Source organism: Canis lupus, chromosome 32 (genome assembly GCF_011100685.1).
Source record: "Canis lupus familiaris isolate Mischka breed German Shepherd chromosome 32, alternate assembly UU_Cfam_GSD_1.0, whole genome shotgun sequence".
Classification (NCBI taxonomy): domain Eukaryota; kingdom Metazoa; phylum Chordata; class Mammalia; order Carnivora; family Canidae; genus Canis; species Canis lupus.
In genome coordinates, this window is record NC_049253.1 from 11,494,474 (window position 1) to 11,516,639 (window position 22,166).

A 22,166-nucleotide genomic window follows, 5' to 3' on the forward strand; every position below is an offset into this window, starting at 1 on the left:
TCCCGGGTCCCCAGGATCAGGCCCTGGGCTGAAGGCAGCACTAAACCGCTGAGCCACCCGGGCTGCCCTAAATAAATAAATCTTAAAAAAAAAAAAGGTAGGCATGGAAAATTGAAATACTGAAACACTTAGGACCCAGATAGAGGGTTTCAGATCAATCTAGTATCAGGTGAATAGACTTAGAAAATAAAAAAATGATAGTCAGAAATATAGTTAGGTAATAGTACACATAAGAAGAGAAATACAGAAAGACCACTAGGGACTATTCATTTGGGACCTAGGGGGACAGTTCTATGACATGCTGCCTTTTATACAGAATGATGATTCTTTTGGGCAACTGGCCCCTGAAGCATGGCCAGTTTAGCCATGATGGTGGTTAAACAGGTGGTAAAGACAGGCAGTATCCTGCCTAAGTGGATGCAAAGGGTTGAAGGTAGACAGGATGCTTACAGATAGATGGGAGGAGAGTCTGGGAGATTCAGTTAGCCTCTAAAGGAAGTGGAAAATCATCCTATCCATTACAATAGGAATCGGGACAGGATTCCTTGCCTAAAACATCACTATTGGGGAGCCTAGAACCTTCCTGATTAAAAAAAAAAAAAATCATCTGGATCTGGAAAGCTTTCTGGTATTCAGATGACCCATGTAAAAAGGCAAACACACCATGACTGGTTGATAGCTGAGAATAAGACTCTGCAAGAGAAAATGGTATACCACAATTAGAGGGTAAGATGAGAACTCATTTTCTCCAAAAGTTTACTTAGGGCAAGCCCAGGTGGCAAAACCAGAACATAGTCCTCAAACCAACATGCCAAGTAACAGGTGATCCTACCTTGAAAAGACAGGATCTAGAAGATTAAGTACTGCTGACAGAGTCATAGGACTCATTTCAGGTGTACCTCAGGAAGGGTATACTGCAAACTACATAATGTGATAGGCCCTTGATATGGAAGATAGGCTCTAACCCTGTGCTTTATCATATCAATCATAGTCCTTCAGGAATTTCTCATCACATGGTTGGTACAAACAACTGTCAACACTGAGATCAAATTAAAAAGTACATATGCTGCCCAACTGCTGTGTTTCCAGTTTAAAAGGACACATTATTCTTCATTTCAAGACTCTAATACATTTTTTAAAATCTGCTCACATATCCCAACTTTCTAAGGGCAGAAACACTTGAAGCCATCAGTCCCTTTACCTGGGATCAGATGGGCCCAAAGGTCTAAGCAGAAACTATTGCCACACATGCTGTCTTCTCCCCTCTTCCTTTCAGCAGAGAGGGTGAATGGAGATTTCTGATAGCATGGGATTCATTATCGATTTTTTCATTGTTATCCTGTCAGTTCACATTCAGTATAAATGCTAAATAGCCCCTCAAGAAAGTAAAAGAAAAAAAAAAAAGAGGATAGAAAGAAAACTGGGGAGGGTTCGAGAGGCTCATGGTGAGAACTGGGATTAATGGTGTCTTTTTCTAATTCCGTTCTGGTTCACTGGGACCCCTATCACTCATCACTTAAGACTCTAGTTCCTATTAATTTCATTTTTTGGACACCATTTCTGTGCCATGACAGGCTATGGAACTGAAGTTGTAGACAGCTAAGAGGAGAGGCCTCGATCACAAGAGCCAGAGCAGACAGGTGCTCCATGTTCTTAAGTCCTTACGCTGTCACCTCTGCACACCATGTCCACAGCAATAGAGTACAAGACAGTGCAACTTGGCTGCTGCTGAACCAGCAAACTCACCCTGCAGACTGTGCCTTCAGTTCAGAAGAAAAGTCCTCTGGGCACCTATGGCCAGGGTGAGGATATGTGAGCTTTCTCAGGGAAGGGACAATAGCTATCCCAGCCCAACATTCTTGTACATGGCAAAATGGCTTTGAGAACCTAAATCATTTCAGGCAAGTCCCAATAACTGGGCCCAAATTTATTTAAGCACTCTTCTCAGAACACAGATTTTATGACTTGGATTGGTAGGTTGAATCCCAACACTTGGATTGGTAGGTTGAAGCAAACTGTAAGCAAAAAGATTTAGAGTGAGCCCTGAGGAATAGATAAGGGAGGAGCAGCTGGGAAACCAAAAGCCAAGGATTTCACCAATCTTGTGAAATCACTTGTGGTGATTGTATCTACGGAGTAACAAGCTGGATTAGGCATCGAGGACTATGTCGGACACCCTCCCAAAGTGAGCAGCTTCAGCATACATGGTTCCAGCATTTCTCATAGCCACGAAGGGCATTCTATGAAGTCAGCAGCAGAGGAGGCAGGTGGATTACCTAATAGCCTTGTAACCACAAAAATCTAAGGAGCACTCAAAGCCCGTGGCTGAACCACATTTAGAACACAATTCTGACTCCTGTTTTGTAACACCACATCACCTCCAGTCAAAATGATTTGTGTGTTTGTTTTACCGAACCATTACTCAGGCACCTATAGCCTGCTTCTACTGCAGGAAGAGGTCTTGACAACTGAACATGGGGGCTGATTAGCTAGGATGCCACCAGAGCTTCCATTGTGAGTATTTGTAGCTTGGTTATCCAGTGGTACGTTTACTGATGTGGCTTCTGAAAATTGCAACTCTTCCTGGGAGGATAATCTTTAATTTACTTTCTTTCTATAATCATAGCAATTCATCTCCGCAAACCTCATCCATTACTAGGATGGGCTTGCCTTCTTTTCTGTGCCCATTTCTTCATTTAACACATAGCTTTGACCCGTTAGAAGTGTTTATTATGTTTCTGAACTTCTCCCATGCCTTAAATTAGTTTCACTAAAAATCGGCCAATGTTTAAATTCAATATGTACACTGTTTTAATTACAGATACTTTCTGCTTTGATGGTTTTGGAAAATTATAGCTTCTCCAAACCACACCTATATTTGGTGAGGGAGACTGTTGACTTCCTTAGAACAACTCTATTATTCCTTCCACCTTGGACATCTGCTTAGTGTTCAGTAAAATATGATGTTAGGCTTCATTCCTGTGTCCAGAAAGCACATGATTTGTAAGTTTCTTTTTTTATAAACCAGGGCATCCTGGGGTTTAAGATGATTAACAGCTCTCTCAAGAAATAACTCTACCTGGAGAGACTGTAAATCCTGCTTAAGACCGTTTCAGTACTCATTCCCACAATGTATCCAGCAAAAGGCCATTCTATCTTTCCATTTGCTAAAAACTTTGGGGGTCATCCTTGACTTCTTTCTCTTATGCTCATATCCAACTTATTAGCACATCTTGTTGGCCTTACCTTCAAAATGCATCCTGAATCAAATGACCTCTCTTCACTTCAGTGAGCCACGAGGGCTTAGAGGACCCACGGCCTGTACCACTTCCACCCTTCCCACCTCTCCTTAGCCAAGGGATGGGCCTCCTGCCATCCCTTGAATCCACTGTGACTAAGCTATTTCCTTGGCCTAGTGCTCCCCCCCATCCACAGGGCTCACTTCCTCATCTCATTTCCTGCCCAAATGCTTTCTTACTATAGAAGCCTTTCTGATTTCTCTATAAAGTTGTCTACCCTCAGCGTCCCATCACCCTTATGCAGCTTTTCTGTTCTTTATCTGATAGTGACCGGACTCATCATCATGTTACAAGTTATGCATTTAATTTTCAGTTATCATCCCTCAATAGACTATAAGGTTTTTATTTTTTTAATTTAAATTCAATTTGCCAGCATATAGTATAACACCCAGTGCTCATCCCATCAAGTGCCCTCCTCAGTGCCTGTCACCCAGCTACTCCATCTCCCCACCCACCTCCCCTTCTGCAACCCTTTGTTTGTTTCCCAGAGTTAGAAGTCTCTCATGGTTTGTCTCCCTCTCTAATTTTTCAAACTCAGTTCCTCTCCTTTCCCTTATAATCCCTTTCACTATTTCTTATATTCCACATGAGAGTGAAACCATATGATGAGTGTCCTTCTCCGATTGACTTATTTCACTCAGCATAATACCCTCTAGTTCCGTACACATCGCAGGAATATAAGCTCTTGAAGAAGAACTTTGCTTTGGTCATTGCTGTTGTTATAGAGCCTGGCCTGGTACATAACAGGAGCTTAACACTTGCAGCCTGAATGAGTGCATGAATGAATAAGTGAGAAGGCAAAAAAGCAGAGTTGAACACCCACTGTAACTTTTAGTTAGCAGAAAATGAATTTCTGATGCACAAAGATACATATTTTATAAACATATTTGAACTTCTTCCCCCCAAATCCAAAGAGAAACAAAAAGTAATACCTATAAAAGGGTCTAACATATCATACAGCAAGCAGGTGTTCAATAACAGCTTTCTTCATCTCTACATGCTAACTCTGAGGTGCTTACCTTTGGGGCACACTGAAAATGCATTCCAGGCACAGGAAGAGTAGTAACGTACATTGTGATACAGCGATACAGGTATAAAGTTCCAATGATAAAAAAGAATCTACGTCCTACTATTGACCTAAAGGAAAAACAGGGATAGGGAAAAACAGGTTTACTCCTTGTTTCTCCTCCTAATGTAATATAAAACAATGTTTAACAGAATAAAGAATAATCAATACAGAGTAGCATTAATAGACCACAGTTTCATAGCTCAAAAGACTTACATGTGAACGGCCCACACCTACAATTCCGTGGAGAGGTCACACTGCAGTTTTCAGAAACAAAGGTTCACCTATTATAATAAATCTAGGTGGGTTAGGACCCAAAAGGAAGATCTGTAGAGGGAGGACGTTATACTAGATTAAGGCTTCTAGACAACCACCTATCCTTAAAAAGTCACTCTCTGCCAAAGAATTCAATGAACTGCTCTATGTTTTCAGTCAACTCACCGCATTAATAAAACCTTCTCTTGAGAGCATAGCAAAGGTATAAATGAGCCACAGTCACAGAGGAATTAACTAATGAACTAAGGTGATATTACATAATTGGACACATAGGGAAATGGGACAACTAATTTAACCTAGGTTATATAAGCAAGTTTTATTTGGAGACCATCCAAAAGTATCTTCACAACTTGGGCACAAACTTTTGTCTATGACTATATAGATTTTCAGAGAATTATATTTTGAAAATGTCCAAAGCACCCTGTGCATTTATGGACATTTAATGGTAAAGCTGTAAACTGATCAGTTTACCCTTGTTTTGTTCAACCTTGATCAAAAAAGGTAAAAAAAAAAAAAAAAAAATCCCTTAAGTCCTTTTATACTTTATATTGGTGGGGACAATGGTCTTGATTAACACCAGTCCCTGTCCTGTACCACTGAGTCCTAACTCCAAGGCAGTGGTTCCCAGTGGTTTTGACTTTGTGCACATTGTCCTCCGAGATGGGAAAGGCTCTCCCTGTTTGCACCACTGTCTCATGTGTATTTGAATGGGCTTCAAGGGTTCTGAGTGTCCTTATGTCCAGCTGAAGAGGACAACTCATTTTCTGCTGTGTAATTAGGGGTGGGTCTATAAACTGGGTTCTGGAAATTCTGAGATGGGTGGGGTCCAGAAAGCCCCTAGAATTGATAGTTGTAACTTCCCTAGCACATAAACTATATTACTACAGGTCTCTCATTTTTGGAGCTCTCAAACTTTCAAAACTAATACTGATAAAAGACTTCTGGAAAACTAGGCAGTTTCAGGCATGTGGCATATTTTTAGTTTTCTCTAAAGACTGTGGTCTGATGTGGATCAAAGTCTAATTCAGGTAACCGCTGGGAATTCTAATTTTCAGAATTATGTACGAATATAATTTTAGTTGCCTGTTTCCAGTAGCTATTTTAAGAATATTCCAGGATTTCTGGGGTCAAAATATAGAGAAGAAAACTACCTAGACTATTAGATGAGGGGCACCTGGGTGGCTCAGTTGGTTAAGCGTCTGCCTTTGGTTCATTCAGGTCATGATCCTGAGGTCCTGGGATGGAGCCCGCATTGGGCTCCCTGCTCAGCAGGGAGTCTGTTTCTCTGTCTGCCTCTGCCCCTCCCCGGCTCATGCATGTGCTCACTCTCTCTTAAATAAATAAGTAAATCTTTAAAAAATAGACTATTAGATGAAAGTATTTTAGTGCAAGGCTATTTTTTTCAAAGGCTTGCCATACTAACTCTGTCGTTTCTAGTACTGAAAAGGAATAAGTGATAATCAGTGCTGAGTTTCTCTGTTTGGTTAAGTGAAAAACAATTCACCCTTTGCTTCGACCTCAGACCAGAAAGAGCGCTAAACTGTGTGCTCCTTGCTGTTAGACAAGGTGAAGTAATAAGTAAGAATTATTATGAGTCAATTATATTCATTCTGGCATTTTGAGTTCAGCTGTATTCAGAACTGAAAATTAACTTAGAAGGTAAAATGTGCACTCCGCAACCTTATTTAGAAAAATAACCATTGCTAATTATTTTTCCCCCACAGCTTTGAAGGTGCTTTTACAAGAGAGAGTAAGTAGGATTTCTCATTTAGCTAGGATTGTTCAAAACAGGTTATAAAAATTATTCTACTAGTTGTTAAAATATGATACAATTCTACCTCAAAACTTAAAAAAAAAAAGGTATGATTTCCCCCAACAAACCAACCTGATGATGGGTTGTGATCAAAACAGTATAGATCATTAAAATGTGTGGCCAGCTATGTGACCAGAAGTTTGTTTGTTTCAAGGAGGTAGGGGTGGAAGGAAAGGGAGGGAGAGAGAATCTTAAGCAGACTCCATGCCCAGCACAGAACTGGATGGGACTCGATCTTAAGACTCTGAGATCATGACCTGATCAAGAATTGGATGCTTAACCGACTGAGCCCCCCAGGCGCCCCCACAAGTTTTGACGTGTGGCGCCCATACATGTTTTGACAGGGTAGTCAGGGAGAGGCAGCTCATAATAACTCTCTAGATGAAGGTTCAAATTGAGACTGTGATTCTAGATAGAAGCCAGTTACTTACCAGACCCTGGAAAATGTCTCTTTTCACATATAGATGAAGAAAACATTGGTTTCAGTTAAGGGAGAAAGCAAACATGTTTGGCCTAAGTAGGCTCTTTTATTTTCAGTGTCAGTTGTAGACACCAAAAAGAGAAACACTAATGTTCAACAAATCTTGTTTGTTTTTGGCATACCATAACTTAACAACTTTGGCAGTAAAAAGTTCTAGGGAAAGATAGTTGATAGGTGCCTTTTACTTATACATACTAAGGAAAATGTTTAGGAACAACTTCAGTTTGTGGAACAAGGTTTTCAAAACTGCCAACATGAGTTTGGGGAGTTCTTGGGCAAAGAGAGACTGAATTCTACTCTCAAAGTAGCTAGCAATTGAAAGAACAACATAGCATGAGTTCTCTCTTCTATAAATAATTTTGTGGCATTCATGCAGAAATCCCATTTGTGAGTTTTTGAACAGTATCGACTAAGTACACACAACATTTTCAAAAGCCTCAGTTTATGGGCAATGTTTTGATCAAACTTATATTTTAGGGACTTAATTGCTAGAATCTTAGTAGAGAACAAAACATCTGAATGATAAATGAGATGGAAAGGGAATTGAGGGGCCTTGTTTTTATAGACTAGCTGCCAGATTTCATAGGGAAGCAAAAATAACCACTTCAGAGCTATGTCCTATTTTTAAGTGCCTTTAAAGCAAAAGTACGTGGCCTTCCTACTTCCTGATTGCCCCTATTCCAAAACAGGGAGACTGAAACTAGTGAACTAAGGGCTCTATTATGGTGCCATGGGGAAACTGGACAGCACATTTACTTCGGAAATCTCAAACCCAAACTGCATGGACCCACGTCTAAATTCAGTTTCTTACATTCTTGTGACTGGATTGCCAATAGGTAAAATAAAAAGAAATGTAAAGTTTGAGAACTCCTGAATAGAAGCAAACCTCAAGGAATGCTATTGACTATAGACCGATATAGTCATCACACTATGAGTAAGAGAGGCAAGTTCGCAGGCAACTCCATTCCCCACCTGTTAAAGGCCTAAAATAACAAAAGCATGATGAAGTGAATGTTATTCCTCTCTAAGCCTCTTGATTTATCATGCAGATACCACAGCACTGAGTTACTTGAAATCAGGAACTGCACCTTGAATTCATCAACTCTGAATCACCGACCATGATATATCCATAGCATCCTCATGGTTACCTCTCATACACAGTTGCTTTTTAAATGCTTATTTATTCAACGAGGTAGATCCTTCCATTGCTTCCTGTCATCAAATGCCTGGATAGGACTGAATTTATCAGACAAAACTGAGGAAGACCATTTCAATTACACATCTACCCCCTTAAATGCAGACTTATAGCAAGCCCCATAATTAGTAGACCTACTTACTTGTATCTCAGGAACAGCCACTGGGTGATCCATAGTCCAACTAATATAATCCCATTTATTTCTGATACAGAAAATGCCCATTTTACCCGATCAATGTAATCAAAAAACTTGTCTGGTAGTGGAGGGCTGAGCTCCTTGGGAGGCACTCTTTCGTGTACAACTGTGATCATGACGGTTGTTAAGACGAGGTTGAAAAGAGCATACACGAAGGCAATACCTGTTTTCCACCACTCCAGGGGAAATTTGTTCCTTGATTCAGTGGGCATAGCAATTTGGATATAGTCTGGGTACTTTTTGGTGCCCTTTCGCAACCCATTGGATAAGCTCTTAGGTTTACTGTTGCCATTTTTGTTTTCTTCTTCGGGAGGCTCAGCAGGTCTCGTGTAAGTATTTGCAGGATCATTGGTTTGATTTTCCATATGTTCTTCAAGTTTTGCTGTCTCTATAATATCCATTGTTCTCCAGTCTTCGGATCAAAAAGGAGATGGTAAAGTTCTTGTTCTTTGTGCAAACTTAACGGTTTTAAATCTTTCTATTTCTGAGATCAACATGGATTCCTATAACTGATTTTGTTTCCTAGCACAAAAGGTAGAAGGTAGCCATCTGATTACTGTTCCCTCCATGCAGCTACCTGCTGTACACTTGCCACTTTCAAGAGGGGAAACCAATTTTCTTTCTCCCAAAGGTGTCACTATCCCACCTGCAAAAATAAAACAAAAATTATGTTCAGAAACCGTGCTTGTCCACTTGTCGACCATCCAAACAAAAAGAATGTCAAAATAAGGAAATACCAAAGCCATTTCTTTATATAAATATATTGTCAGAACATGGTTAAAGCTGTTGAGACGGAGTTTATTTATAAAATATTGCGTTGTTTTATCTTGGAATTCTTGTCTCTTTTTGAGGTGATGTCAGTATAAATAGGAACATTTTAATAATCAATTCCTTTAAAATTTCTTTAAATAGAAATAAGGATCCAACTTTGCAAACACTTCATCAGACACTATTACTTGTTGCTAACCATGAAGTCACAATAAGCTAGAACCTCTCTGGAGATCACATCACTCTTTCCTAAGACTGCAGCTTTTCTATGAACCTGGAAGAACCAAAACTGTGATGAGTTGCTCACATGCACTGAATAACTGTTACTCTTTCCACTGGTCAATGAGCCCATTTTTTACATTCTCCTTAAAAAACTGGAGTCTCTTCAGGTGACCACTTTTCAGAACAGATGTGAGGACCACACATTCAAGATACTTGAAATGGCACTGCCTAGGTTTATCCGTTTATATGTAGAGATGCACACCATATACCAGGAAAGCTGACAGCCTTCAAAATAATAGAGAAAAGATACACAAAACCTTAGCTATCTGTGTCTTACTGAGGGAACGCATTCTATCTGTAACTTGAAAGATAAAATATCACAACTGGCATGGCAAATCAGTAAGGAACATTTTGAGACAACCACCACATCATCTACCAGACAACAGAAACTGACACCCAGAGACCAGCTCCAGGCACTCACCACCATGACACGGATGAGGAAAGGGTGCCTTCGGCTTAAGCTCTGCGAGCTCCAGAGAGCAAAGACTTCTTCCCAACACAGAGCACCGGCACCAACTCTTTTATACTTGTTGGCAACACAGCCCCAGCTGTTCTCAATTTAGGAAAGCAGTATTTTCGTCATGCTGCCGAACCCGGCCACCTGAAGAGGTTTTCAAACCTCATAATTAGTCCCCGCCCTGAGTACACTGCACAACTCAAGCATAATTCTTCACATTTTAAAGACCTCCCTTTCAGGGGAACTTTGGGAAAAAAATAGGGAGATTAAAAACTCAAAGTGGGACAGCTAAGCCTTTATTTAATGAAAGAAAAAGGGGAAAAGTTAAAATGGCATAGTAAGTACAGGGAATATTTGTTGACAGTATAGATAGCAAATAGAGCTACCACAAGTGTCTACTGTGCACCTGAAAACGCTAGTGCTGAAGGAGCAACGGGGCAGGAATTAAAAGGGGTTTAAAAACCACGGTGGACGTTCATCCAAAGAGCTTGCAGTCTGATTGGAGAGACAGAACTCATGTGACAAAAAAACTCCTGGAGTAGACAGAAAGGCATACTATAAAAGAAAGGATGAGGGGATCACTAGATAAAAATGTAGCTTTAGGGGTGCCTGGATGGCACAGTCGGTTAAGCATCCGACTCTTGGTTTTGGCTCAGAATGGTGATCTCAGAGTCATGAGATGGAACTGTACATCAGGGTCTGTGTAGAGTCGGCTTGAGATTCTCTCCCAGGCCCCTCCCCTTGCCCCTCCTGTTCATTCTCTCTCTTCCAAATAAATCTTTTAGCAAAAGAAAACAAAACAAACATAGTTTTAGTTCTATCCCTACTCCCCAGACCGATGTGTCTACAGAGAGGCACTGTCCTTCTCTGGGGAAGTGAGAGCATGAGGAAAGTTGAATTGGAGAGAGATGGAGGGTCACTGGAGGATGGAGAGGGGCTAGAGTTATCGCTGAGTAGCAGATATCTGATCCCTGTGAAAAACCACAGCCACTAACACACGAGAGCAGGATGTGAAAGGACCAGTGCCCCTCTCTGGAAACGAGAATTGACAAATACTCTTTGTAGAACCCTAGCACAGTGTTGTGGGAAGCATAAGTATAGTGAAGATATTTGCAAAAACAAACTTCTGACACCATGGATCACCACTTCTAACAGAGACGCCAAAACACTAACTCAGCCATTGCCCTTCCTCACCAAGTCTAGGCTAACCCACACACAGCATCTTACCAAACTCATCAAAATTCCCTCCCAACTTTACTATTCCACATCTGCTCCTAGCCTGGTGTTCGTATATGAAAGAAGCCTGTGATTTTTTGAAGCCCTGGTCCACTGGTGAACATACTGACAGGCTTTATAAGGTAGGTATCCCGTTCTAGAACATAGAATGTAGAACAGAAGAAAATCCAATGAGTTACCTGTTTTTTTTTTTTTTTTTCTCTTCCCTAAGAGGAAGCACTCAGCCACCCACCTCATGGGACAACTGTGAGGATGACTGAAATAATTAATCATGAAGAGCTTTGTGCTCCTGGGAGTGAGAGCACTTTGTGAGTGCAAAGCCCATTTATTGTCATTAGTAGCAGGACTGATATTTTCCTTGGGATTTCATTAAGAAGATTGAATATACAGAGCACATTCATCCTGTGTCAACCAATCTTGGAACAGTGATTGCCATCAAGATGATAATTACAACATCTTCATTCCTATGGTGATCTTTTCCTACAGTAAGTATCTGGGAAAGTGACAAAAGCCACAATAGTTTCTCTGGATGGAGAGTAATCCCATTAGTTCATTTGTTTTGGGTACTATGCCAGAGCACAAGGCAAATGAAAAGCTTTCCAAGTCCTCTTACATTGCAAAATACCAGAAGCTAACCTAGAGAATATTTTAAAAGTTAAAGACCTCTATAGACTAATTTTCCTTTAAAGGCAAGTGCAAAACTCTGAAACTCTTGATACACTGACACTGTTAGTTTTTTGGGCGGACAAAGCATGATGTATTCTAGAAATTCAAGGAAGGTTTCAAATTAGAAAAGGGCTGTAATAAAACACAAAAATACAAATAAAAAAGATATGATTATCTTGAATGAAGTAAAAAAGGCATTTGATACAAATCAATATTTACTTGGTTTTGGTGGGGGAGAAAGTATTCAATAAAGGGAATAGAAGTACCTAAACAGAGCCACATTTTTCAATGCCAGTAGCATGTGATACGCGTGCCAATATGTAGTAGAAAGTCTTCCACTGTTACCTCTCCTTCTGCCCTAAATGAACTTTGGAATCTTTTTGTCAAATTACCAGAAAACACATTATTAACTTGTTCTATTTCTATCACCTCAATTTTGTAAAGGGTTTGATATTACCATATTCCTACATTAGTCATTTCCCCTTAATTATCTCAGGATGATTTTACGTAATTTGACAAAATGATTCCATGGTTCACACTGGTAGGTATAAGACTATATATTACAGTAACTAATACTGGTATAATGGCACCCAGTTATTCTATTTTGAGTTTATTCAAAGGAAATAAGAATGTACACGAAGTATTTCTACAAGTATGTTTTCAACAGTCATTTATAAGAGAAAATTGAAAATAATCTACTATCCAACAAGAGGGGATTAGTTAAATGAATTCTGTTTATTTTAATATTATAAAGTACTATGTTTTTATATAGTAACTATAAAAGTATGAGGCAAATATATAAATATTACCTAAGAAGGATGCAGTATCCAATTAAATATAAACTTAGATCTGGGGGAGATCCCTGGGTGGCTCAGCGGTTTAGTGCCGGCCTTTGGCTCAGGGTGTGATCCCACTGTCCCGGGATCGAGTCCCACGTCGGGCTCCTTGCATGGAGCCTGCTTCTCCCTCTGCCTTTCTGTGTCTCTCATAAATAAATAAAATATTTTAAAAAATAAAATAAAATAATAAACTTAGATCTGAAAAGGAGATGTAGAATCTTAATAATTTATATCAGAGGTTATGGTTTTTAAAAAATGGGAAAGGGGCATGTGACAGATACTCAAGACCATTAGAAAAGGTCCAAGTTTGAAACTCATGACATATGCATCTCGTCAGTAGTCCTAACCCGAAGCTTGCTGATGGCTTCCCAGAGTGGAGACACGGGCTCCACTCAAAACTCAAAAATGGTTTGCTTGCTAGATTTGTATGCCAGGCTCATTGTGCATTTGCAGTGGTTAAGACAAATGTGTAAATGTAGTTTAAAAATTAAGGAAGCTTATCTAAGTTTATGTTTGGATTTTAATGTTTAAAAAGAGGTTATCTGTTGAAAAAGGAAGTTAAACACTGAAGAAAGAAAATGTGTTTTTAACATTTGCAAGTTGGAATTACGAATAAAAGAAATTTATACATAGGCCTTAAAGGCTTAGGAAAAACCAGGTCTTGAAACAATTATAGTGAATTGAAAAATCAATGGAAACAAGCACCTGGTAAGTAAGTTTCTTAACAGACATAAAAGCTTCCTCAGACTTACAAAAGAAAAAAGAAAAAAAAAAAAAAAAAAACCCAGAAAACCTCAAAAATCAATTGTCACCATAAAGCCATTAAAAAGTGAAGTTGTAGAATAGTTCTCAGAAAATACTACTTAAGTAACTAATTCTTATTATAACTCTAGGAAGTATTGTAAAGAAACTGAGATAAAGTGAGATGCTCAGGGCCAGACAGGTAGAAGGCTAGACTGGAACCAGGAATCTGACCTCAGGGGCCCCTATTCTTACTGGCACACCACCACCTCCAGTGCCATTACATGTAGAGGTCAACAATACAATCAGCAAATAAATAAATAAGTGACTATCAATTAATAGCTTTCTTTTTTTTTAAGAAGAGATGCGTAAATACATAGGAAAGTCCTCTAGGTAACATCAGACACATTTTTAAATCTTTGTAATTTTGCAAAAATTTGTATACACTTAGAAAAAATTTAATATATAACTCACTCCTCCTGTGGGAGGAGGAGAAAAGGGAAGAGCCAATTAAGTATTTCCCATCTCTAAACTACCATTTAAGTTTATAATATATCACTTTAGGGCAGCCCCGGTGGTGCAGTGGTTTAGTGCCGCCTGCAGCCCAGGGCGTGATCCTGGAGACCCTGAATCGAGTCCCACGTCAGGCTCTCTGCATGGAGTCTGCTTCTCCCTCTGCCTGTGTCTCTGCCTTTCTCACTGCATCTCTATGAATTAAAAAAAAAAAAAAAAAAATCATAATATATCACTTTATGTTAACAAGATCCATTTTAGCTAAGATATTTTATGCCCAGAAACTTTTTTCAGAAACAAAGACATCTTAGCTTTCCTTTCTTAACAATTTTAGAGTTTAGCTTGCTTACAAAACTCTTCTCACCTAAAATGGATAAGTACTAAATATGTTTACAGATAACGAGGATATCATATCAGTCATGGGATTCTATTTCAGAAGCACTCACAAAATTTGCTAAGTATTTTTACTAATGAGTTCTTGAAAACTTAATAGAGGATCAGTTTACTAATTATCATGTATTTTTGTGAAATACTTTCCCAGCAAAAGTAACATGAGTCTTTGTCAGACCTTTATAATAAGTTTTTATACTGCCACTAGGTCCCACAGCTGTATAGGTATGATGACAAGGAAATGGGCAGGGTTTGTAGGGTGACAACACTCTGGGAATGGATCTGAAAAAGAATTTTTTAAATTTGAAAATTAAAAGATACATCCGAACTTCTGAATTTGGGGAGAGATATGCTTGGGTAGAGGAAAGTTGTTTTGATTTCTGGTACTGATTTACTATCCCTTATTTGAGAAGGTTGGACATTAGCTCCATATCCAGTTGTCATAAGAGAAAGATCCAGCCTACTGGTTGCCTGGGGCTGCTGGTGGGAATGCAGAGTGACTCCAAATGGGTTGGAAGTTTCTTTTGGGGGGATGGAAAGGTCCTAAATTAAGGATGATGGTTGCACAATTCAGCAAATTTACTAAAAATCATTTTAGTTGTGCCCTTACATGAATTTTATACTATGTGAGTAATAACCCCATTAAGCTTTAAATGTGTGTGTGTGTGTGTGTGTGTGTGTGTGTGTGTGTATAGTCTGTTGAGATAAGTTGTTTCTAAGGAACCAGAAAACCAAGGGCTACTCCACATGCTGTTATTATGTTCCAGGCTCATGTGACTGGATTCCTGTCAAGTGTAGTACTCACCAGTTGAGCATTTCTTTTTTTTTTTTTTTTTTTTTTTTGTAGTCAGTTGAGCATTTCTTTAGCAGTGATTCTGCAATATACATTTCTAAGTTTTCTACAGACAAAATCAAGAACCAACCAATGAAAATCAAACCACTTAAGAAAATTTGCATAAACTATCCTCCAGAAAAACCCTTGTAACTAAATAATATGAAAAGACAAAAAAAGATGGATTTCCTCTAACAGATTTAAAATTTACCGAGTTGTATTCAAAGAAAAAAAGAGATGGTTCATTTTCTTTCTCACTAACAACAACAAAAAAAACGGTCACTTTAACTGGTGAGGTAGACAATTTAATACTTGTTGAAAGGAATACTTATTCATACAGAGCAAATATTAGCTGTGTAAATTGGAAAACAATAAATCGTGGGACTGGGAGTGTTTCACAAGAAGGGATCATCTCCAGGCCATAGTGCAGCATGAGAGGGAGAGCAGTACTCAGCCTGTGTTGTTTCTGACTTAAGTTTGATATAATAATAAGTACCTTCCCTAAGATTTGACTTGTAAAATGTTTCATAGGATGTTTTAAAATCTGGCTTCTACTTCCTAACTGCTTTTTTTTTTAAGATTCATTTACTTATTTGAGAGACAGAGTGCGAGTGAGCACAATGGGAGGAGCAGAGGAAGAGAGAATCTCAACAGACTCTGCAGTGAGGCACTGAGCTCAGAGCCTGACGCAGGGCTAGATCTCATGACCCTGAGATCATGACCTGAGCCAAAACCAAGAATCAGATGCTCAACCAACTGAGCCACTCAGGAACCCTAAGCTGCCTTTATTATTGCAATGGCTTTTATTATTTTTAAATTTATTTTTATTAATAAAAATTATTTTTGCTGTTTATATTTTATTATTGCAATTCTTTTTTATTGCAATGGCTGCAGAATTCCGATGATCAGATTTGATTCCAGTGTATTTTGGAAAGACAAAATCACCATCCTAGGGTTGAGGGACCGAGGTTTTCTCACAGGAGCAGGGTGGTAGTGGGGTGGACTCAAGAGAGCTAAAATCACAGGGAAAGACAAGCAGACAATCTGCGGTACAATGTGTAATATGTGGTGTGGAGAATAAATGAATCAATGAACGAGTGAATGAGCGTGTAGATGGGTTAGACAGAGCCACCAGACAGATAGGAACACAGACAGACTGACCAGGAACCAGCAGATAGAAGAGGGCTGTAAAACGAGGTCAAAGACTAGGAAATATTTTAAAAATTCTTTAAGTTCCTTTAGATATACTCTAAATCAGACATTCTCAGAGTTAAGGGGTATAGTCAGGGACACATCAAGCACTTTCCCCAAAGGCTGCCTTGTGTTTGCCTTAAACCCTTCTCCTGACCTCCACTTTGGACACCTAGGAAAGCTCAGACAGTTTCCAGAGGGTGGGGTGATACAGGGTACTCCTGGTGTTGTCTTCTTCCTTTATCTGCTGTTTTCAGCCTTCAGTAGAAGTAGGCTAGAATTTTCTACTTCCCATTCCTCTTTTCTAAAGTCACTGGAAGTGAAGTGTGATAGACCCATGGCCTCAGAAAATTAGCTGGTTGAAATCTTACCTTTGTGCCAATGATGCTTGTCTACTTCAGCACATGAGCAAAAGAAGGCTCCTCTGGTTTAAACAGACATGTGTACTCTTGAGAACTTGAACTGTATTAGAGAATAGATGTTTGGTCACTAGAAGCATGCCCACTGCCCCTTTCCCCCATGACTGGCACTACCTCCTCCGTGTTTTATGGTCAAACAAAAGCCACGAGCACTTGTTCAGCATAAACACCCAGGGTGTTTAGCAGAAAGGTTAAGTCTACAGCCTAACTAAACAGCAGTGATAATGATCTGTTTCTACATTCCTATTCTTCCTTATATACCCAAAGATTTATATACACAGAAATGGATTCCTTTGGGTTTTTATATTTACTACTTTGGAATAGGAACACAGATTACCTATTGCAATGAGGACTTTTCCAGAAACTGTAAAAAACTCCATTTTTAATATAGTTAAGCCTAATATTAGAGTCTATGGTTTCTCCTAAGAGCAGTGGCTGGTCTAAAAGAAAAGCAGAAGCTGGGTCGAACAGTTTCACACAGTCTCCAAACCACACAACATATTCTGAATGATATTAGAAGACCTCCTTTGGAGTAAGTAGATCAGAGTCAAGTTAACGGTGTATTTCCTCAACAAAAACAAAAATGTTTCTAGATTTGGATGCATATCATTATTACTGGAAAACCATGATAAAAAATGAGAGAAGGAAAAAAAGAATAGTTCCTTAAGGATAATTTCATAATTCTCTACTATAATAAAGCTCCTTTATTTCACATCCTTCAGATTACTTAGAAATACACTTACTGATTTCTCCCTCCACCATGTGGTGACCAAACTGTGGAGATATTTTATACAATTTCATAGCCTATTTAAATGGGTATTTAAAAATGACATCTTGAAACTCTGCTTGCTATTTACCAGCTTGCTGTTTACCGGCTTGCTGTTTACCGGGCTACTACCACTTTGAGATGTGAGTGAAATCACCTGAAAGCAAGAACTCCGCAAGGGAGTTAAAAGATCGTGCAGTAGTGTGGAGGCAAAGGTGAGGCTTTAGGAGAAGCATTTAACCAGGCGCTGGCAGTTAAGACATACTGTGGTTACAGCAGAGGGCAGATGCCAAAGAACAGGAAGTTTACTCAATCCCCAGTACTGTTGTAGGAATGACACCCAGACACACTCCGATACAATTTCCTTGTAAGAGGTCTAAAGTCTGCAATTAGACATTTTAATATATATTTAAAATATAATGGTTAGGGACGCCTGGGTGGCTCAGTGGTTTAGGGCTTGCCTTTGCCCTAGGGCGTCATCCTGGAGTCCCAGGATTGAGTCCCGAGTCCCATATGGGGCTCCCTGCATGGAGCCTGCTTCTCCCTCTGCCTATGTCTCTGCCTCTCTCCAAGTGTCTCTCATGAATAAATAAATAAAATCTTAATATATATATATAATGGTTATTGTATTTCTGCTTAGTGCTGTGGCAACAACCACGTTCAAGGAACAGCTTAATACAATCCAAGAGATTTTTAGGGGGAGCACTTCCTTGTAGCAACAATTAAAACACTCCAAGATTAAGGAGAAGGAAGCACCTAGAATCTGTACCTTCAGGAGGTTTGCCCCATTTGCTTGTTGGGATTTGGGTGTGGTGTTATACAGGACTGGGTAGAGGGTAAAGGTGCTTGGGGAACATGAAGGCGAGGTATTTCTCTGTGTTTTGAAGTCCTGTGCTCCAGCCCACCTGGTTCCTTAAGGCAGAGCATGGTTTTCACTATAAGGCAAGGAAAAAAATAGGAAAAAAGAGACCATGGAAGACCCAGAAAGGTCTGTATAAAGCCTACATTTCTCATTTTCTGATGCCAACCACAAAAATGTTCTTTTGCATGACTGGCCGAACAAGCCACTGCTTTCAAATGGTATGAGGCTATAAAAAGCAATACTTTCTCCAAAGCCATTAAGGTCACTATATTTGGCTCTAGTTTCTCAGAATTTAAGCTGCCATGTTGTATTTTAAATACATTATTTGTTTCTCAAAAGCTCTTATTTGACCAATGCTTCTAATCTAGGATTTTGTTTTTGCAAAAAACCTGATAATGATGATTTATGTTTCCTAATTTTGGGTCTCCAAAGAGACCCAGATTTTCAAACTTGATCCAATACAAGCATTAGCATACGCTGGGGGAAAGGCAGCAAAAAGTAATTTAAAAGATTAAAATCCTGAGTCTAACAATGCCATTTTATTTTATTTTTAAAAAAGATTTATTTATTCATGAGAGACACACAGAGAGAGGCAGAGACATAGGCAGAGGGAGAAACAGGCTCCATGCAGGTAGCCGGATGCGGGACTCAATCCCAGGACTCTAGGATCACGCCCTGGGCCGAAGGCAGGCGCTACATCGCTGAGCCACCCAGGGATCCCCTACCAATGCCATTTTAACACTTTCAAGGAATGCAACAATTTCAGTGTTATATTGGTATCTGAAATATATCTATAAAATATTTGCCTACTGAATTTTCATTTATCCTAATGACTTAAAAAGAAACCATCACAAAGCATACATTTCTATAATTATTACCAGAAAGTTGGCATATTAAAAAAAATTTTCAGGAGCACCTGGGTGGCTCAGTGATTGAATGTCTGCCTTTGGCTCAGGGTGTGATCCTGGGATACTGGGATCAAGTCCCACATCAGGCTCCCTGTGGGAAGCCTGCTTCTCCCTCTGTCTATGTTTCTGCCTCTGTGTTTCTCTCATGAATAAATAAATAAAAATCTTTTTAAAAAATTAAAAATTTTCATTTGGAGGAAATAAATCTAGTTTATATACCATCATGTTTAAATATCATCTTAGTAAATATTAATGCTTAAGTATCTGAATACTCAAAATGATTGCCAACAGACATGGTCATGGTTTGCTATAGAAAATGAGATTCTTTAAGACTAAATCCCAATGTCTTCAGCAAGAGCAAATGATCCAGGAATCTCTGAGCATTAAAACATTTGGATACATTTCTCTCTCAAGACAGGAGACAGCTCACTCAAGACTTTTATTTGTCTATTTGACTAAAGACCCCCTGTATGGAACTTGACCACTTCACCACAAAGCCTAGGGACTGCTGGTACAATAAGGATCACAAGAGTGGATGTATATACACCATTGGTTACATAATGATCCTTAGCCACTGGCCTGTTTCCCTTCAGCAAAAATCTAGAACAGGATACACAGCTCTTATTTTGTATTTCTTTTAGGTATACCATAACATGAGACATTTAGTTCCAATATACCTAAGCTGTCCCTCCAGGAGATAATTAGAGAAAGAGGGAAGAGTTTTGGAAGAGAAAAGAGGAAGCAGAAAAAGAGTAAGAGTTCTTACAATGAAGCCTTAAAAGAGAAAAAAAAAATATGGAAAAGTATAGACATCAGAGCTACACTTACATGGCTTGTAGGGGCCCAAAGTAAGCTCTGTTCTCTGTAAGGGCAGTTTATACCTTGAGGAGTGCAAAGAGGCACAGGAGGGGAGCATCAATCCTTGGTATCAAAGGCAGGAGAGCCGGGAGTACTTGGATGGGAAGTATTTGGATGGGAAGCCAAACCAGTAGGGACAGGGGGTAGGCTCTGTGACTTAGCAACACAGTATTGGAAATCTGGGGACTACCCACACTGGCACATTTCTACCATAGCAATATAAACATAACCATAATTAAAACTTAGCATATGAAAATGTCAGATACTCATTGAGCAGAAACTATGATATGTAAACAAATATAACATAAATATGAATAGCTTCTATATAAATAATATAGTTACTATTCTTTAATCCAGGCTTTCATGTGGGGCCTTGGCTCTCTGCTTTCTTTGTACATTAAGTCAGTGTTTCATTCTCATATTCTTTATCCAAGCCAGGTGATTTCAGGACCCTAACTAGGAAAGCCCCCCCTCAAATGGAATTGGGAGGGCATGGGAAGAGACAGAGGGAACAGAGAGGAATTTTTACGTTGGCTATCCACAGGGCAAGTGGAAAGTGGGCAGGAAAGGAAACATAAGGAAGGGATAAAATTGTCAGGGCCTGTCTCATAGCCAGAACCCCTTTCCTTACTTACTATTTGAAGCTGATTTCCCCTACCCCTCTGACATATCATAGGCAAAAGAGTTCCTGTGATTAAATATCTCCCAGTTACTGAAACAAAAACTTCCTACAGAATGTCTCATTGACAGATTAACACACCAACCTCTACCCTGTTGTCACCCCTGGATAAGAAGAACACTAGAAAGTAATCTTGAAACAAAGACCATTAAATTATAATTTAAGATGCAATTGAAAAGGAGCATAAAAACTGCAATGAGGGGTGCCTGTGTGGCTCAGTCAGTTAGGCATCCAACTCTTGATTTTGGCCTCATGTCATGATCTCAGGGTGAAATCGAGCCCCATCTGGGGTTCTGCGGTGTGGTGAGCATGGAGCCTGCTTGGATTCTCTCTATTCCTCTCCCTTGCACACCCCCCTGCCCTAGCTTTCACACGTGCACACTCTCTCTCAAAACAAAACAAAACAAAAACAAACAAACAAAAAACCTGCAACAAATTGCAAGTTTAGGATCAAAAATTGGTATAATTGTTTTTAAATTCTGTCTCTTTTTAAACATGTCAAGAACTTTACAAATGCTTATACCTCTTGACATAGTAACTACTACTGAGAATTTATTTTAGAACAAGTCTTAAAGAATATAGAAAAAACAGTATCCAAAAATATATTCAGTGAAACAACAATCTAAATGTCTACAGGAGACATTTAGAAGCATCTGTGAAGTACATTAAAATATATATAATACATTAAATACATCTAAATGTCTGCAGTAGACATTTTGAAGCATCCATGAAATACATTCCATTTATTGTTTAAAAAACAGCACCTAGGGTGCCTGGGTGGCTAAGTCTGTTAAGCCTCTGACTCTTAGTCTGGCTCAGGTCATGATCTCAGGGGGTCACGAGATGGAGTCCTGCAATAAGCTTTGTACTCAACAGGGAGTCTGCTTGAGATTATCTCCCTCTGCCCCTGCCTCACCACCCCTCACTCTCTCTAAAATAAATACATCTTTTTTTTTTTTAAAAAAGCACCATTATTATTTTGATAAAAATGTAAATGTATGAATTTTTAAAAACCAAGTCAATAAACCAAAAGAATATCAGATGTAATGCTAGTGGTGGGATTTACCAATCTTTTTTATTTTCTTCTGTACTTTCTTATTTTCTTTAAATTTTCTGAAATAAAAGTGTTCACTCGTATTTGAAAAATTATTTTCAGTTTATGAAGATTATGCTTATGATTTTAATGAGTAAATATAGTATAATTTCAGCAATATAAAGATGTATATTACATAGAGAAAAAATCTGAAAATATACTAAATATTAACACTGCTTGATGAATTTAAGATGATTTTAATTTTGTCCTTACTCTATGTTGTATTTTCTAATTTTCCACATTAATCATTCTTATAATCAAGAAAGCTGATGGAAAAAAAAAAAAAAAGCTGATGGCTATTTTAACTATAATAGTATTGACAGAGTTAAAAGAGAATGTG

General features: G+C 38.9%; 1 protein-coding gene and 1 long non-coding RNA gene across 19 annotated transcripts in view; one reads left to right on the forward strand and one right to left on the reverse strand.

Moving 5' to 3' along the window:
* SGMS2 (sphingomyelin synthase 2) overlaps positions 1-22,166 on the reverse strand; it is a 130,704-nt gene that overhangs the window by 12,536 nt on the left and 96,002 nt on the right. For 9 of the 17 annotated variants that reach the window (XM_038581955.1, XM_038581956.1, XM_038581954.1 and 6 more), the window contains 3 exons: positions 16,613-16,703; positions 8,273-8,972; positions 4,319-4,436 (listed from right to left, as the gene is read on the reverse strand). In XM_038581955.1, coding sequence (XP_038437883.1) covers positions 4,319-4,436; positions 8,273-8,727 — 573 coding nt within the window. In that variant the 5' untranslated portion in view covers positions 8,728-8,972; positions 16,613-16,703. Of the gene's footprint in view, positions 1-4,318; positions 4,437-8,272; positions 8,973-9,063; positions 9,335-9,797; positions 9,943-11,060; positions 11,191-12,544; positions 12,566-16,612; positions 16,704-22,166 lie in introns of those variants that run through there. The other 8 variants (XM_038581953.1, XM_038581951.1, XM_038581963.1 and 5 more) reach the window with 5 other exon arrangements.
* The window catches only part of LOC102151722, a 42,108-nt gene continuing 31,203 nt past the window's right edge, over positions 11,262-22,166 (forward strand). For both annotated transcript variants that reach the window (XR_005382714.1, XR_005382713.1), the window contains exon 1: positions 11,262-11,554. This is a non-coding gene — a long non-coding RNA (uncharacterized LOC102151722). The remainder of the gene's footprint in view (positions 11,555-22,166) is intronic.